This window comes from Ranitomeya variabilis, chromosome 4 (genome assembly GCF_051348905.1).
Source record: "Ranitomeya variabilis isolate aRanVar5 chromosome 4, aRanVar5.hap1, whole genome shotgun sequence".
Taxonomy (NCBI): domain Eukaryota; kingdom Metazoa; phylum Chordata; class Amphibia; order Anura; family Dendrobatidae; genus Ranitomeya; species Ranitomeya variabilis.
In genome coordinates, this window is record NC_135235.1 from 704,540,300 (window position 1) to 704,558,257 (window position 17,958).

The 17,958-nt window shown below is 44.7% G+C and overlaps 1 protein-coding gene across 1 annotated transcript in view; it reads right to left on the reverse strand.

Moving 5' to 3' along the window:
- Positions 1-8,743, reverse strand: part of LOC143766471 (uncharacterized) — a 51,598-nt gene extending 42,855 nt beyond the window's left edge. Inside the window, exons 1-5 of the mRNA XM_077254182.1 lie at positions 8,513-8,743; positions 6,022-6,171; positions 5,713-5,892; positions 5,506-5,629; positions 5,325-5,422 (exon numbers count right to left, since the gene is read on the reverse strand). Of these exons, the coding sequence (XP_077110297.1) occupies positions 5,325-5,422; positions 5,506-5,629; positions 5,713-5,892; positions 6,022-6,099 (480 nt within the window). The 5' untranslated portion in view covers positions 6,100-6,171; positions 8,513-8,743. The remainder of the gene's footprint in view (positions 1-5,324; positions 5,423-5,505; positions 5,630-5,712; positions 5,893-6,021; positions 6,172-8,512) is intronic.
- Between the last annotated feature and the right edge of the window lie 9,215 nt (positions 8,744-17,958).

Here is a 17,958-nt window from a genome sequence, read left to right on the forward strand (position 1 = left end):
AAATGGTTCTGAATAAAATGTTTCCAAAAAAAAGTTAAATGTTCATTTTTTCCTTCCACATTGTTTCAGTTCCTGTGAAGCACGTAAAGGGTTAATAAACTTCTTGAATGTGGTTTTGAGCACCTTGAGGGGTGCAGTTTTTAGAATGGTGTCTTACTTGGTTATTTTCTATCATATAGACCCCTCAAACTGACTTCAAATATGATGTGGTCCCTAAAAAAAAAAAATGGTGTTGTAAAAATGAGAAATTGCTGGTCAACTTTTAACCCTTATAACTCCCTAACAAAAAAAAAAAATTTCTTTCCAAAATTGTGCTGATGTAAGGTAGACATGTGGGAAATGTTATTTATTAACTATTTTTTGTGACATATCTCTGTGACTTAAGGGCATAGAAATACAAAATTTTGCAAATTGCAAAATTTAAAATTTTTTCGCCATATTTCCGTTTTTTTCATAAATAATCGCAAGTAATATCGAAGAAATGTTACCACTAACATGAAGTACAGGCTGAGAACCACTGGTAAATGAGCTGATGAGAGCGCAGCATCACTTACCAGTGGTGACACCATCGAGGCCGGGCTGAACTGCGGTGACCTCAGGACCGTGGGAAAATGCCAGTGATGATGTCACCACTAGTCACTGAGGCTGCGCTCGCAGCAGCTCATTCACCAGTGGTTTTCAGCAGGGATGGTCGCATCTTGGCACCGTCCAGCTTGAAAACTATTTAGCCCCCAGACATGGATTACAGCGTGGCACAGAACGAGGGACAGCTATGGTAGATTGTTGTTTTTTATTTTACATTTATTACAAACCGAGGGATTTGGTGGAATTAGACAATGCAGTGAGGCTGGTTTCACACTTGCGTTTTGATCTGCAGCGTTTTTACCAAAAAAAAACGCATGCGTTTTTTTTCCCTATGTTTAACATTAAAAACGCATGTGTTTTTTTGTGCATGAGTTTTGACGCGTGACGCATACGTTTTTTCTCTGCTTGCGTTTGATTGCAGAAATGCAACATGTAGTAATTTCTAGAGGCGTTTTTTGCGGCAAAAAAACCTATTGCTGTCTATGTAAACGCATGCGTTTTTAAGCACATGCGTTTGTTTGCGTTAAAAACGCATGCGTTTTTATAGAAAAAAAACACACTGAAAAGCCACCCCCCACCATCAAGGTGATAAAGGGATCCTAACCCTAACTCTAACCCTTACCCTACCCCTAACCCTAGGGATCCTAACCCTACCCCTAACCCTACCCCTAACCCCACCCCTAACCCTAGGGATCCTAACCCTAACCCTACCCCTAACCCCACCCCTAACCCTAGGGATCCTAACCCTAACCATACCCCTAACCCTAGGGATCCTAACCCTAACCTACTATAAATAGAAATAGCTAGGGTTAGGGGTAGGGTTAGAATCTGGGTTAGGATCTGGGTTATGGTTAGGGGTAAAGTTAGGGTTAGGATCCCTAGGGTTAGGGGTAGGGTTAGGATCCCTAGGGTTAGGGTTAGGATCCCTAGGGTTAGGGTTAGGATCCCTAGGGTTAGGGGTAGGTTTAGGATCCGGGTTAGGGTTAGGATCCCTAGGGTTAGAGGTAGGGTTAGGGTTAGGAGCTAACCCTAACCCTACCCCAAACCCTAGGGATCCTAACCCTAACCCTAGCTATTTCTATTTATAGTGGGTTTTCTTGTTGATTTTGATGATTGGCAGCTGTCACACACTTCTTAGCATGCCTTTCAAAAACGCAAACGCATGAAAAAACGCATGTAAACGCGGCAAAACGCTGCGTTTTTTTACAGCATGCAAAAACGCATGCGTCTAAAAAATGCAGCATTTGCATGCGTTTACATGCAAAAGAAGAAACACACTGGCGCTCCTAAGATAAATGAGATGGAAAGCTGCTGGTGCCTAGACAGCCACTGTGCTAAATCTGTCACGTAATATGGAAGATTGTAAAATAGATAAGGACACCGCGCTAACCAGCTGGAAACGTACAATAGGATCAAAGTGCCTAAAGAATGAGAAACCTGAGAATGGATACAAAGGAGCTGCTAATAGGCAGCTAACAACAATGAGGAAGCGGCTCCGTCCCTACAATAACACTGCTAGTCACAGCTCCACTATTAATAGAAGTACATATAAATAAAAATAAAAATAACTAGTGTATTAACTTTAACTCATCTGTTATACACTCACATACATATTGCACCTACCATAGGCAATAAGACATTGGGCGGCCGGTGATTGCTGGCAACGGCTGTCTGGCATTTGCTTATTTTTATTTTTATTTATATGTACTTCTATTAATAGTGGAGCTGTGACTAGCAGTGTTATTGTAGGGACGGAGCCGCTTCCTCATTGTTGTTAGCTGCCTATTAGCAGCTCCTTTGTATCCATTCTCAGGTTTCTCATTCTTTAGGCACTTTGATCCTATTGTACGTTTCCAGCTGGTTAGCGCGGTGTCCTTATCTATTTTACAATCATGCGTTTACATGCGTTTTTTCACCACCTGCGTTTTTTTAAAAAAAGCTGCAGAACAAAACGCAAGTGTGAAACCAGCCTGAGTATGGTTTAATTGAGATTAATAAAGAAATCTGTCATTTTTTCAATTAAAGGATTTTATTCTGGTCGTTTCTTTATTACATACTGTATAACTATAGGATTAATAATGGATAGGTGTCTTATAGACACTTCTCCATTACTAAGCCATGGGCTTGATGTCACTTCACAATATAAAGGTGACATTAACCCCACAAATATTAACCCCAATTGCCACCACCACAGGGCAAGTGGGAAGACCCAGGCAAAGCACCAGAATTGGCGCATCTAATAGATGCGCCTTTTCTGGGCAGCTGCGGGCTGCTGTTTTAAGGCTGGAGGGGCCCCTTACCAGCATGAGAATACCAGCCCCCAGCTGTGAGCTTTAGCGAGGTAGGTTGCCAAAAATGCGGGGGACCCCATTCCGTTTTTTAAATTATTTATTAAAGTATTTAAAAACAAACATAGCATGGGGACCCCAGTGTGAGGATATGGCCGCTTACTGAAGACTATAGGACAAATGGACATAAAGCGGAGACCACCACTCTAAGACATTAAGGGTATGTGCACACGTCAGGATTTTGTCAGGATTTTGTCAGGCTTTTGCCTCAGGTTTTGGAGCCAAAACCAGGAGTGGGTGATAAATGCAGAAGTGGTGCATATGTTTCTATTATACTTTTCCTCTAATTGTTCCACTCCTGGTTTTGGCTACAAAACCTGAGGAAAAAGCCTGACAAAATCCTGACGTGTGCACATAGCCTTAGACTTTTTCCAGCACGGAGCACCGGTTACATAAATATTATTGTACTTCAATAGTTAATTTGCTTGGTGTGTTTTATTGGTGCTCGTCAGTTCATGCTCAGGAATCAATGTTTCTATTCAGTGGCAGTCAGCAGAGGAAGACGAGCAGGCTAGAGCTTATGTAAACCTAAGGACAGACTCTATCAATCTCATTAGTATCAAGGTCTCATTCCCTTTGTACTCCCAAACCTAGGCCCATTGTGTGGGTGGGAATAGTAGACTCAGGGGAGCCATCACCACGGGAGGTCTCACATACAGTCCCACCTGATGGAATATGCCTTGTTCTGTGAGCTAAAGGAAAATGTTTAAGGGGCGGTAGAAAAAGACATAGGGTTGAATCAGGCAGTTGTTGAAGGGATTTCGATGGAAGAGGATCCAGGCTGGAATGGATGGATGATCTATGGAGCTTTGGAGATTGTTGGCTGGAGGGGTATCCATGAGCTATGGTCAGGATAGCCATCGTCTGGAGGAACATAGGCTGTGACTGCACACTATAGCAGCTGGATACACAAAATCTGTGGGCCAACCAAAAGTGGGGAGACAGTGGGTATCACCTGGTATGGGGCCAGTGGAACTACTGATCTCAGATTGGGAACCTGTGGACTGAGGGCATTGTATGTTGGCCATCTACCTGGTTTTGTTGTACAACCATGGATGTATGGAATAAAAAAATTAGCTGCATCGATAACCTGCCTAGGTGATTTTTATAACCACAACCTCAGATCTTCACACCCTCTATTCTTGATGACCAACCTTGCTGAAGCTGACAGCTGAGGGTTGCAGCCTCCGGCTGTGAGTTTTGCCTGGTTGGTTCAAGAAAATAGGGGGGAACCCACACCAGGTATTTCATTCATTTATTTCATTATATCGCAAGTGGCGGCTGAGGAATACCCTGATCATCTGCTCCTGCTGTCACTGTTATTAGCAGCAGCAAGGGTCAGATGATGGGAGTAAGAGCCCCAAAAGCCCCCAACTGCTGTCATCGTTCTGACTTTAATATAACTCATCATTCTCTTCCGCTCTTGGCGATCGCCGGCAGAGCAGGGGAGAGCGATGAGAGCCGTCTTCAGCACCCGCCACCGAGGAAATAGCGCTTACAGTAGTGCTTCTTCCCCGGCGGCCGTCTGTGTGGTACTGAGGCAGCACACGGTTGCCACACGTGTGCCACAAGTATTACATACACGGACACATATCTCCGGTATTGGTTTTTCCGGGACCGAAAATAAACAGACGTGTGAAATTGGCCTAAAGGTACCTTCACACGAAACGACATCGCTAGCGATCCGTGACGTTGCAGCGTCCTCGCTAGCGATATCGTTTCGTTTGACACGCAGCAGCGATCAGGATCCTGCTGTGATGTCGCTGGTCGCTGAATAAAGTCCAGAACTTTATTTGGTCGTCCGATCGCTGTGTATCGTTGTGTTTGAAAGCAAAAGCAACGATACCAGCGATGTTTTACACTGGTAACCAGGGTAAACATTGGGTTACCAAGCGCAGGGCCGCGCTTAGTAACCCGATGTTTACCCTGGTTACCAGCGTAAAAGTAAAAAAAACAAACAGTACATGCTCACCTGCGCGTCCCCTGCCGTCTGCTTCCTGACACTTACTGAGCGCCGGCCCTAAAGTGAAAGTGAAAGCACAGCGGTGACGTCACCGCTGTGCTGTTAGGGCCGGAGCTCAGTCAGTGTCAGGAAGCAGATGCTGGGGGACGCGCAGGTGAGCATGTACTGTTTGTTTTTTTTACTTTTACGCTGGTAACCAGGGTAAACATCGGGTTACTAAGCGCGGCCCTGCGCTTAGCAACCCGATGTTTACCCTGGTTACCCGGGGACCTCGGCATCGTTGGTCGCTGGAGAGCGGTCTGTGTGACAGCTCCCCAGCGATCAAACAGCGACGCTGCAGCGATCGGCATCGTTGTCGCTATCGCTGCAGCGTCGCTTCGTGTGAAGGTACCTTAAGGGATATCTCATGACACCTTCTCTCCATCTACCTGATGATCCTGAGGAACATTGGGATCTTCTTGGTTACAGTCCTGTGGAAGAAGAGGACGGGGACATCTCTCGGGTGTTGTCCTCTTACTGGATAGATCTGGAGGAAACACATACAGGGACTGAATTCATTCTTTACATACAGATAATTATAGGCCGTGTGTATTTAGTCCTGTCTATTACCTGGTGATGTGAGGGGCTGGGGAACCTCCATCATGACGTCATTGTACAGATCTTTGTGTCCTTCTAAATACTCCCACTCCTCCATGGAGAAATAGACGGCGACATCCTGACACCTTATAGGAACCTGACACATACAATGATACCGTCATCCCCCCGATCCCTTCATAGCGTTACTGTATAATGTCCCAGCATTCCCAGCAGTGTCACCTCTCCAGTCAGCAGCTCAATCATCTTGTAGGCGAGTTCTAGGATCTTCTGGTCATTGATGTTCTCATGTATCAGGGGGTGAGGTGGAGGCCCCGTGATTGGGCTCAGGGGTCTTCCCCATCCCTCAGACACAGGGTCCTGACAGCGCTCACTAGAGGTCTTCTTCACCACTGTGTAATCCTGGTTATGGAGAGACACATTAATAAATCTCACTACAGACATTTCCAGAGTCCTCACCTCTCCAGTTCTGTCCATCTGTTATTCCCATAGATAAGAATGATGTAATGTGACGTCATCAGAATCTCTCACCTCTCCAGTAAGCCGGAAGAGGATCTCTAGGGTGAGGTGTAATATCCTCTCCGCCATCTTGTCTCTGTCCATATCCATCTTTGATGGGTAAATCAGGAAAATTCTCTTATATGGAAGATCTTCACTGAGAGGATCCGATATTGTAGAGACCTGAATGAGAAGATGAAAAGATGTAAGATCATAAGAATCCTGTGTAATAATACAATTACTGGAGATAATAAGGGAAACATATGAGGAGATTTATTATTTTGCAGTATTCAGTTTCCTTCTTTCCATCTACTAATAAAACCTATATATTTAGGCCACAGACAACAAGCAGTTTCTCCCTCGGAGTCGGCAGCTGAATACGTTCCTCATAGACTCATCTTCCATAACGCTAATTCTCGTCTCATTTACCGACCCTGGAATCGGCATTAGTAATACTGCAGGAGATATTCATTAGGCCTCTTTCACATTTCCGTCTTTTAGCTCCTGTCAAAATCTGTCGACTTTTGAAAAAACAGGATCCAGCTAATTTTTCTGCTGGATCCTGTTTTTTCTCATAGACTTGTATTAGTGACTGATTGTGATGGATAGCCATCCGTTTCATCCGTCGGAAAATTGCTGTCCGTCGGGCGGGGACAACGCACAGAGGAACGTTTTTTTTTGTACATCGGAAAATCGCTCAGCGCCGATTGTCAAAAGCAGGAACCCAGCGACGGATGGCGTCTTTTGAAATTGAGCATGGGAGGAAGAATTTCCAGTCAGGGAAATTCTCTCTCACTTGCACTCTCTGTCTTTTTATTATTGATGCAGCATCAATAGTAACAAGATATAATGTTAAAAATAATTAAAAAAAAAAAAAAAAAAAAATCGCGATATTCTCACCTTCCGGCGTCCCCTGCAGCGTTACCAATGCGAGACCGCGATGTCATCAGAGGTCATTGCACACAAGGCATTACTGGGAACACCAGCTGCTGGGAGCATCGCGAGCATCGGTAACACTGTGCAGGACGCCGGAAGGTACGAATATTGTGATTTTTTATTTTTTTAATTACTTTTAACCTGGGTTGTGTTGTGTGTGCGTTTTTGCAGCGGAAAACCGCTGCAAAGACGCATACACAACAGGTGCACATAGCCTCAACGGGTCCGTCAGAAAAACGGGCCCAGTGCACCCATTTTTTACAATTTACGGATCCTGTGCAGATTGAAAAAACGGAAGTGTGAAAAAAGCCTAACACGTGACAGGAGAAATAACTACTTCATGGTGAGGACGACATCTTCATCTTCTACTACGGCTCTAGAAACAGATCTGTCCAGAGTCCGTCACTGACTCCATCACCACCGGCCTCTATATGAAGGTTTCCCGTCTTCCCCGCACTGTAATCTTCTATCACGTTAGATCTCAGCTCTGACTCACACACAGAAGTTTAAGACTTTTATAAGAGACTAGATGGTGGCCCGATTCTAACGCATCGGGTATTCTAGAATATGCATGTCCACGTAGTATATTGCCCAGTTACATTGTATATTGCCCAGTGACGTAGTATACAGCACAGAGCCACATAGTATATTGCCCAGTGACGTAGTATACAGCACAGAGCCACATAGTATATTGCCCAGTGACGTAGTATACAGCACAGAGCCACATAGTATATTGCACAGCCCATGTAGTATACAGCACAGAGCCACATAGTATATTGCCCAGTGACGTAGTATACAGCACAGAGCCACATAGTATATTGCACAGCCCATGTAGTATATTGCCCAGCCACGTATGACACAGGTTAAAAAATAAGAAATAAACATATACTCACCTTCCGCAGGCGCGTTGTAGCTCTGTCGCCTGTGTGGGGTGCAGGCGGCAGCTTCCGGTCCCAGGGTGTGATGACGTCGCGGTCACATGACCGTGACGTCATGGCAGGTCCTTCTGCCAGACCATCCGTGCCACCGGAACGTGCCGGTTGCATCGCAAGGAGCAGGAAAGGCGGCGTAGGCGAGTATATAATAATTTTTTATTTTTTTAATTATTTTTAACATTAGATGTTTTTACTATTGGTGCTGCATAGGCTGCGTCAATAGAAAAAACTTGGTCACACAGGGTTAATAGCGGCCGTAACGGAGTGCGTTACCCGCAGCATAACGCGGTTCGTTACCGCCGGCATTAACCCTGTGTGAGCGGTGAGGTGTATGCGGGAGCCGGGCAGTGAGTGCGGGGAGTAAGGAGCGGCCATTTTCTTCCGGACTGTGCGCGTCGCTGATTGGTCGCGGCAGCCATGACAGGCAGCTGGCGAGACCGATCAGCGAATGAATAACCGTGACAGACAGACAGAAGGACAGACAGACGGAAGTACCCTTAGACAATTATATAGTAGATTGTTGGTAAGAACAAGACCGGAGATATCTGAGGCCGATGTCTCCATGTACGGGGTTTCTCTTTCTCCGGATATGACGGTTTTCTTTGGTACTTTCCCCCATTAGAAGGGACACCGGTGGATATTGGGGTCTTTACCTGCTACAGTCCTGGTGGGATTTACTCGGTACAGTGGCCGTTGGACAAATATCACCATCAATTACCCTCAGACTGAAGGAACATCGCTCCTCTACTCGGCTCTATGGATCCAGGATGAAATCCACTGCGGCCCCTGCAAGAAAAGAAGGAGAAAGAGCAGAAGTTGGGGGAGACCACCGTGGCCTGAGATTTCTACGGCTGCTCTGTGCGCACAGGACCTGTGATGAGGTCACAGGAGGGGGAGGAGTCAGGGGTCACATGATCAGGGGCCTCAGTGTATGCAGGACTCTGCTGTGCTGGTTGTCATGGTGCCGGATGAGGGGAAGTTTATGTGTGGGGTCAGGAGGGGTTTACAGTGCGGATGTAGCAGAGCCGTGTGTGTACGGAGTAGAGCCGGTCGTGTAAAGAGCTTTGTATGGGGTCCTGTGTACTGTGTCCTGTGTACTGACCAACCGTATACCCCCAGCTTCCCCGTCGCAGACCCCTCTATGTACACTCTACACCCGTATACCCCCAGCTTCGGTCACAGACCCCTCTGTGTACGCTGTATACACCCGTATACCCCCAGCTTCGGTCACAGACCTCTCTGTGTACACTGTATACACCCGTATACCGCCAGCTTCGGTCGCAGACCCCCCCTGTGTACACTGTATACACCCGTATACCCCCAGCTTCGGTCGCAGACCCCTCTGTGTACACTGTATACACCCGTATACCCCCAGCTTCGGTCACAGACCCCTCTGTGTACACTGTATACACCCGTATACCCCCAGCTTCAGTCACAGACCTCTCTGTGTACACTGTATACACCCGTATACCGCCAGCTTCGGTCGCAGACCCCCCCTGTGTACACTGTATACACCCGTATACCCCCAGCTTCGGTCGCAGACCCCTCTGTGTACACTGTATACACCCGTATACCCCCAGCTTCGGTCACAGACCCCTCTATGTACACTATACACCCGTATACCCTCAGCTTCGGTCACAGACCCCCCCGTGTACTCTGTATACACCCGTATACCCCCAGCTTCGGTCACAGACCTCTCTGTGTACACTGTATACACCCGTATACCGCCAGCTTCGGTCGCAGACCCCCCCTGTGTACACTGTATACACCCGTATACCCCCAGCTTCGGTCGCAGACCCCTCTGTGTACTCTGTATACACCCGTATACCCCCAGCTTCGGTCACAGACCCCTCTATGTACACTATACACCCGTATACCCTCAGCTTCGGTCACAGACCCCCCCGTGTACTCTGTATACACCCGTATACCCCCAGCTTCGGTCGCAGACCCCTCTGTGTACACTGTATACACCCGTATACCCCCAGCTTCGGTCACAGACCCCTCTGTGTACACTGTATACACCTGTATACCCCCAGCTTCGGTCACAGACCCCTCTGTGTACGCTGTATACACCTGTATACCCCCAGCTTCGGTCACAGACCCCTCTATGTACACTATACACCCGTATACCCTCAGCTTCGGTCACAGACCCCTCTGTGTACACTGTATACACCCGTATACCCCCAGCTTCGGTCACAGACCCCTCTATGTACTCTGTATACCCCCAGCTTCGGTCACAGACCCCCCTGTGTACACTGTATACACCCGTATACCCCCAGCTTCGGTCACAGACCCCTCTATGTACACTATACACCCGTATACCCCCAGCTTCGGTCACAGACCCCTCTGTGTACACTGTATACACCCGTATAACCCCAGCTTCGGTCACAGACCCCTCTGTGTACACTGTATACACCCGTATACCCTCAGCTTCAGTCACAGACCCCCCTGTGTACTCTGTATACACCCGTATACAGAAAAAAGAACATTTTTCAGCTCACCCTTGTGATGGTATTCTCACAGCCCATGAGAAATTTGATCCGAGCACGGAAACGTCTCTGCTTGACGTCAGGTACTTGTGCGTGAAAATTAAGGTATCCAGCTAAGGAAATAAAATCAAAAGTCTTTATTTGGAGAAAAATAAAAAGTAAGCTGCCTGACAAACCAGTGCATACCGGGGGGAAGGAATGTCTTGAATAACTGGATGCGTTTCGAACACGTATAGAGTTCTTAGTCCTCAGTTTTACAATGAGCACTCTTGCCAAAAGTTAAACTACGCCCCAAACAGGTGGGGAACAGAGTGAAATGATTGCTCCACAGAATGAAATTAACACTTGAATAACATGACATGCAATGTGCACAAAGAGAAAAAAAAACCACACACACCACACACAATTACAAATGTGCATAACATATACAAATAATGTTAACTATAATCAATCAATAATGCAACATAATTTCCTTCTTCAAGTTCAAACCTAGAGATACTCGAGTATTTAATGGGTAAATCCAAAAAGCTTCCCTATCCCGTAGTTTCTTTTCTCTATCTCCACCACGTATATTTCTATGCACTTGTTCTATTGCAAATACAGTAAAGTGTGCAATTTGTCTGTTGTGCGATTTTATGAAATGGTTGGACGCGTTAGATACATGACGAGTTGTGGGCTGGGTAATATCATAACGATGCTCCCTGATCCTGTCTTTTAATCTCCTGATTGTAGAACCCACATATAATAGTTCACATGCTGAACATTCTATTATGTATTCTACGTGATCTGAGTTACATTTGAGAACATTTTTAATTTTAAACTTCTTTAGATTTTTTGTGCAGGAAAAAACAGATGTTTTCTTGGAGCGTAAGGCTACGTTCACATTTACGTTGTTGGGCGCAGCGTTGTCGACGCAACGCACAACGCATGTCAAACGCAAACACAACGCAGCGTTTTTTTGAATTTGCGTTGTCCTATACAATTGAAGATCCAAAATGCCCCCCCAAAAATACATTTAGTCAAAAGGCGCATGCGTAAAAACGCAGTACAATGCAGGCAACTGCGCCCTATGCGTTCTTCATAGACACTAATGTGTTTTTTTATGACGCAGGTGCGTTGCATGCGTTTTTCTTCGGAAATGTGACGCATCAAAAATGCAACCTGTAGCGTCGTATGCGCCCTGTCTGGTGTGCCAAAAAAATGCATGCGTCGTAAAACGCAGTACAACGCATACCGGCGCATGTCGATGCGACTCCCATGTTAAAGATAGGGGCGCATGACGCATGCGTCGGTATGCGTCGCTGACGCTGCGCCCAACAACGCAAATGTGAACGTAGCCTAAACATGTTTTGCAGGGAAATTGCCCGTATCTGAAAAACCCTGTGGAGGACAACCAAGTAGAGGAGTTTTTGGTTTTAGTAACATCATAGAGGCTGGGGGATAATGAATTAGCTAAAGTTGGAGCACGTCTGGACACAATCCTAATACCATCTTTTAATACAGTGTCCATAATGTCATCGTCTCTTAAAATGTTCACATTTCGGTGAACTCTATCAGAAATTGACCTGAAATGGGTGCTGTACGTAAGAACCAAAACTGGTTGTTCTGAACGGGAATTAATGTTGTGCCTTTTAATTTGATTCTGACAATTGGAATCTGACTCAGAAATCGATGTAATAAGTTCAGCTCTCGATTTTTTTATCAACTATATTATAGGCACGGTTCACAGTCCAATCAGGATATTTCTTATTTTTAAGGCGTTCTCTGATATTCCTTTTTTCACTGACAAAAGTCACATTGTCACTACAATTTCTTTTTGCTCTAATGACCTCACCTGTTGTGAATTAGACTTTTTGGCTCCCTCTTGTGGTCACTAGTGATATGACTCTGGGATTGTCTTTTTCAGTTTGGCACTCACCTGGGTCGTTAGTCCAGGGGTGTCGCTATATTAACTTCCTGGATCCTTAGTCCAGTGCCTGGCATCGTTGTAATCAGATCCTTCTGTTGCTCCTGTCTGCTGGTCCTGGTTCGTGCAAAATTTAGCTAAGTCCTGCTTCTTTGTTTTTTGGGTTATTTGCTTTGCTCCTATTTTAGTCCAGCTTGTACTAAATGTGATTTCTGACCTTGCTGGAAGCTCTAGGGGGCTGGTGTTCTCCCCCCGGCCGTTAGACGGTTCGGGGGTTCTTGAATATCCAGCGTGGATATTTTAATAGGGTTTTTGCTGACCATATAAGTCATCTTACTATATTCTGCTATTAGCTAGTGGGCCTCTCTTTGCTAAATACCTAGCTCATTCTTATGTTTGTCTTTTCCTCTTACCTCACCGTTATTATTTGTTGGGGGCTTGTATCCAACTTTTGGGGTCTTTTCTCTGGAGGCAAGAAAGGTCTTTCTTTTCCCTTCTAGGGTTAGTTAGTTCTCTGGCTGGCGCGAGACGTCTAGAACCAACGTAGGCACGTTCCCCGGCTACTGCTATTTGTGGTGCTAGGATTAGATATATGGTCAGCCCAGTTACCACTGCCCTATGAGCTGGTTTTTTGTGTTTGCAGACTTGGTGTTTATTCCTGAGACCCTCTGCCATTGGGGTCATAACACTCACCCACTGAAATTGAGTGAATCGTATGTGGTGGGTGGAAACTGCGTGCATAAAGTACGGTATTTCCTGCCGTCTTTTTGCGCTAAGTGCAACTACTGATAGTAGTAAAAGGAGTACTGGACAAACATAGATCTCAAAAATGTATGCTTTTTTTATCAAATGTATGGGTAAATTTAAAGGTTGAAAGGATTGTTATTAATATAAATTCGAAATAATTCTAAAGAGACTAAATCTTCCTGCCACACAAGTAGCAGGTCATCTATGTACCTAGAATACCATTTAATAGTGATAAAAAATGGGTTATCTGTGCAAAAAATGTACTGCTCCTCCCACCATGCCATGACCAAATTCGCTACCGACGGAGAAAATTTAGCTCCCATTGAAACTCCGTTGTTTTGGAGAAAAAAATTTCTATCAAACAAAAAAAATTGTGAGATAAAAGAAAAGCAAGAATTGAAATAATATACATTTATAAATCATTATCATATGCACTATATTTATGTAGATGGAACTGGACAGCATGCAATGCAATCCTATGTGGAATGGACGTGTATACAGGGCCGGCCCGAATGTATAGGCGAACTAGGCGGCCGCCTAGGGCGCCGACCCTAAGGGGGCGCCAGAGAAAAAATAGAAAAAATTATAAAAAATCTTTTCAAAAGGCAAAAGGTGTATGGAGCGGAGCTGAATGTGTATGAAGTGTATGGAGCGGAGCCTTGTGTGTCTGAGGTGTACAGAGCGGAGCCGTGTGTATGAGGTGTACGGAGCGGAGCTAAATGTGTACGAGGTGTACGGAGTGGAGCCGCATGTGTACGAGGTGTATGGAGCGGAGCGCGTGTGTACGGAGCACAGCCGCATGTGTAGGAGTAGCTATGTGTGGCCATTATACAGTACGAAGTATCATGTGCGGCCAATATACAGTATGGAGCATCATGTGTGGTCATTATACAGTATGGAGCATCATGTGTGGCCATTATACAGTATGGAGCATCATGTGTGGCCATTATACACTATGGAGCATCATGTGTGGCCATTATACAGTATGGAGCATCATGTGTGGCCATTATACACTATGGAGCATCATGTGTGGCCATTATACAGTATGGAGCATCATGGGTGGCCATTATACACTATGGAGCACTGTGTGGCCATATTTTTTTGTTTATAATTATTCTTTATGAAACAGTATGAATGGGTGTGGTCAGAGGCGTGGCCTAAAATTTGCCGCGGCGCGCTTCGCGCAAACTTTGTCCCTCTTTCCCATCTTCAAAAGTTGGGAGGTATGTTAAAAGTAGTAGGGGCGCAACAAAATAGTTTCGCCTAGGGCGCCGTAATCTCTCGGGCCGGCCCTGCGTGTATAGGGCAACTGCATCACACGTTAACCATGACCATCCAGGATCCTAAATCACCCCATTGAACATGCTTAGTACGTCCTTGGAATCCTTCAGGTAGCCAGGTGTTCTCTGAACTAATGGCTGTAAAATTGTGTCTAACCATTCCCCTATGTGTTCACTGAAAGATCCTATCCCCGACACTATGGGGCGCATAGGAGTTGGAAAGATATTTTTATGTGTTTTTGGTAATGCATGTAAAATCGGAATGACTGGATTTTGTATGTGCAAATATTCAGCTTGTTTTTCAGTGAGAAAACCCTGGCTGAGTCCCTGATCAATCATACATTTGCAAATTTTGGAAAATTCTACTGAGGGATCCGATTCAAGCAAATGATAAATGTCGTTGTCTGATAACATATCATGAATGGCATTTGCGTAATCAGATTTATTAAGAACCACTACAGATCCACCTTTGTCTGACATCTTAATAATGATCACGAGAGATGCCGTAAAGGGGCTATCAGGTGCACATAAAATTGGCCATTTTTATGCGCTAAACGCTCTCATTTTTCATATTTCTAGTGCAGTATTGCAGTTCAGTTTTCATGTTTCATATTTGCATGTCTTAGCGCTGCAGTGTGCTGCCTTTTTTACTTGACTATATATGAGTTGGTTACTCTAGGTTCAGCACCTGTTCACACTTAGTCTATGCATGGATGTGACGGTCAGTTTTTTCAAAAATATCTTAAAAATGATGTCAGTATTTGTCTTTAGTTTAGTTAAAGCATTTCGTTCTTCTTTTGACAGATTGTATTTGTGAGAACGAGATGCAGCCTCTGATGCAAGATTACGCAAATCTCGTTCTATATTATCCTGAAAACGTTCCATGGATTCAGTTCTAGTATGTACCGGATAAAAAGATGGATTTCTGGTTTTAAAGGTGGAAATTAAATTAATGTCCTTTGCAATCATATCGGTAGTATCCAAGTCCATGAGAGATAACAGTCCATTTTGTTCCGAAAACACTTTCCAGTAAACTTATTAGTATTGTACTCATTTATTAATGTCTTTTAAAGTAGAAAATATATTTAGATCTGTGTTTGTGGGAGCAAAGTTCAAACTTAATGATAATGTTGGGGTCGTCACGACAATAACCCTCATTCACCAGTCATTCCAAATTAAAGTATGAGCCAAGCATCTGGTACCGAGTAAGAATGAGTCAGACAGGTAGCTGGTTCAATCTCAGCTAATGCCCGTGCGTCCACACGTGTCTGCAACGGTCACAACAACTGAGTTTATTTTAGAATACACAGTACTATTGTTTAGGAAAAAGGAATGCAATAGGCGGGGTTTAAGCAGTATACGTCTAATGTCCAGTCCCTTCTGATTTGTCCGGACGTCTCCTGGGGGGTTTCTCCTTTCTTCACATTCCTGAGTTTCGATTTCAGAAGAAATGATACTTGTGTCCTTGGAAACGAAACTGGAGTAAAACTGAACACTAGCAGCCATCTTTAAATACAGTTACATTAATATCTGCAAGCGAGGGAAAAATCTTATTGTTTCACAGTATAAGAATACAACAGTACAAAAATATATAAGAAAATATATTTTCACCTTGACAATCCCCCCTAAACACTAAGTTTTTCCCTTAAAGAAAGATCCTTCGAGACTGTCCATGTGATGGGGAAAGGGGAGGTGGATTTCTTCATCCAGACACCTCAGAAACTCTCCCCTAGCGAGAGGCCTCCAGGCAGCTGAACCCTTCACTAACCTCACATGGAGTTCTCCCACTGTCCCTAAACTAAATCTCTTAGCATCATCTGAGAATGGGGGGTTTTGCCTACTCTCTTGAGGGGAATGTACTTAGGAATCTCCCCTGGATCAGTACCATCGTACTCTGGTGAGTCTACTTCTTGATTGAGGAAGGTGCCAGTCGGAGTTGCTTTGGCAATAACCTTTTTATACAAGGGAATAACACAACAGAGGATTATCGATCCAACTATAAGGAGGTCAATCAGTACCAAACAAGCTTATTGAAAGAATCCCTTGAGCCCACCCAACCAACCGGAAAAGAAAGATGTGTCTACTCCTGCATTAGTTTTCAATTCTGCTGCTAACCCAGTTATCTTTTTAAGGGCTATCATGGTTTTTCCATTTACTCCAGAGTTCTGAGGGATATAGGTACAACATTCTTCTCCTACCATCCCACAAACTACTCCTTTCTCAGCTAAAATCATATCAAGGGCTAGTCGGTTTTGGAGGGTCATTCTAGTGTTCGGGCCCAATTCCTCAACTATACCCTGAAAGGCATCTTGGCTAAAGTTGACGAACCTTTGTTCACTGTAGTATATGTAATTGATCCAATCAACATTTTTATTAATCTGCACCTGTGGGATTATAGAAGCAAAGCCGGCATAAATCTGGTTCTGGGCTTTAAACTGGTCAGGCACCCCCCTTGGCACTCCAATGGCATCAATATATACCAATGGATCTTCTTCATAACTCATGTGGAGCTGATCAAGGCTTCTCCTCTTTCTGGTAGGTTCATCAGGTGCCTCTGGATCCCAAGGTAAAATCTTGAACTGCATGGCTAATTTAACAAGGGTGCATTGGTCTATCCAGGCATTAGGCAACCTAGGACGGAGCTTACCATCTCCACATAACCAATAAATGTCGTACATATATTGTGTATGTTTGATTAACAAGTCAGTATCTAAAGAACTGTTCTCTTTGCAGAAACCTGTCTCGAAGATCCCTACTGGTGTACCTGTGGTGTCGTGGGAATTATAGCAGGTGTAATTGTCAGCTAATACGGCTACTTCTCCTGGGACCTTTAGTCTAGGTTTCTCATGAATTAGTGGGACATAATCTGGGCAATCAGTGGGCTTCAAACCTTTCAACAGATTCATGACACAGGCAGTGATGTTGTCATCAGGAAAAAGCAATGCATGTGTGTATAGATGCGTATTCGCAGCAGCACAGGCAATACATCCTACAGAGATATTTTGGACTCTTACATTGTATCTCACCCATTCTAACCATAAGTTTTTCCTTGGGGCTGTTTGTGTTTCTATGGAGAAAACCTCTTGCCAACTGAGACCCGGAATGGGGATCATTTCATTAACTACATTTTGCAAGCGCTCACCTGGGCCTGTTTTAGCTGTACTGGTAACAGGGGCCTTGGTTGGTCTGAAGCTATTATCCTAAAGCTGTATATGACCTAAATTCCCATGGTATCCACTATTACCCATCCTCAGGGAACATGGCTTCGCTAGGTTTATATCCCCAATCATCTCCCGTATTCTAGGCAGCATCTGACCAATAATAACAATTATTGTTGTCATTTCTGGTAACACATATATAAAACTGGATGATTCCCTCTACCACCCGTTCAGTCTCGAGGCACTTGACTACATCACAGAAATCAAATCGCCAGATATTTACCGGGGCTGTCAGGTTTACCCAGAGAATAGTGGGACCAGAATTCTTATTTACAATAGGGGCCGAAGAGGTAGGGGCGAGGATGGCCCCCAGTTCCAGGACCAAAAACAACAGCAACATTTCCCTTCAATCACTACTGTGACTAAACGCTGGTTCGGTCTCTTTTACAGTGTGAGGCGTGGATCCAGGTGCTCTTTCCTTCAAGTTTTACTGCAGTGGGGGTAACCAGGATCACCGTG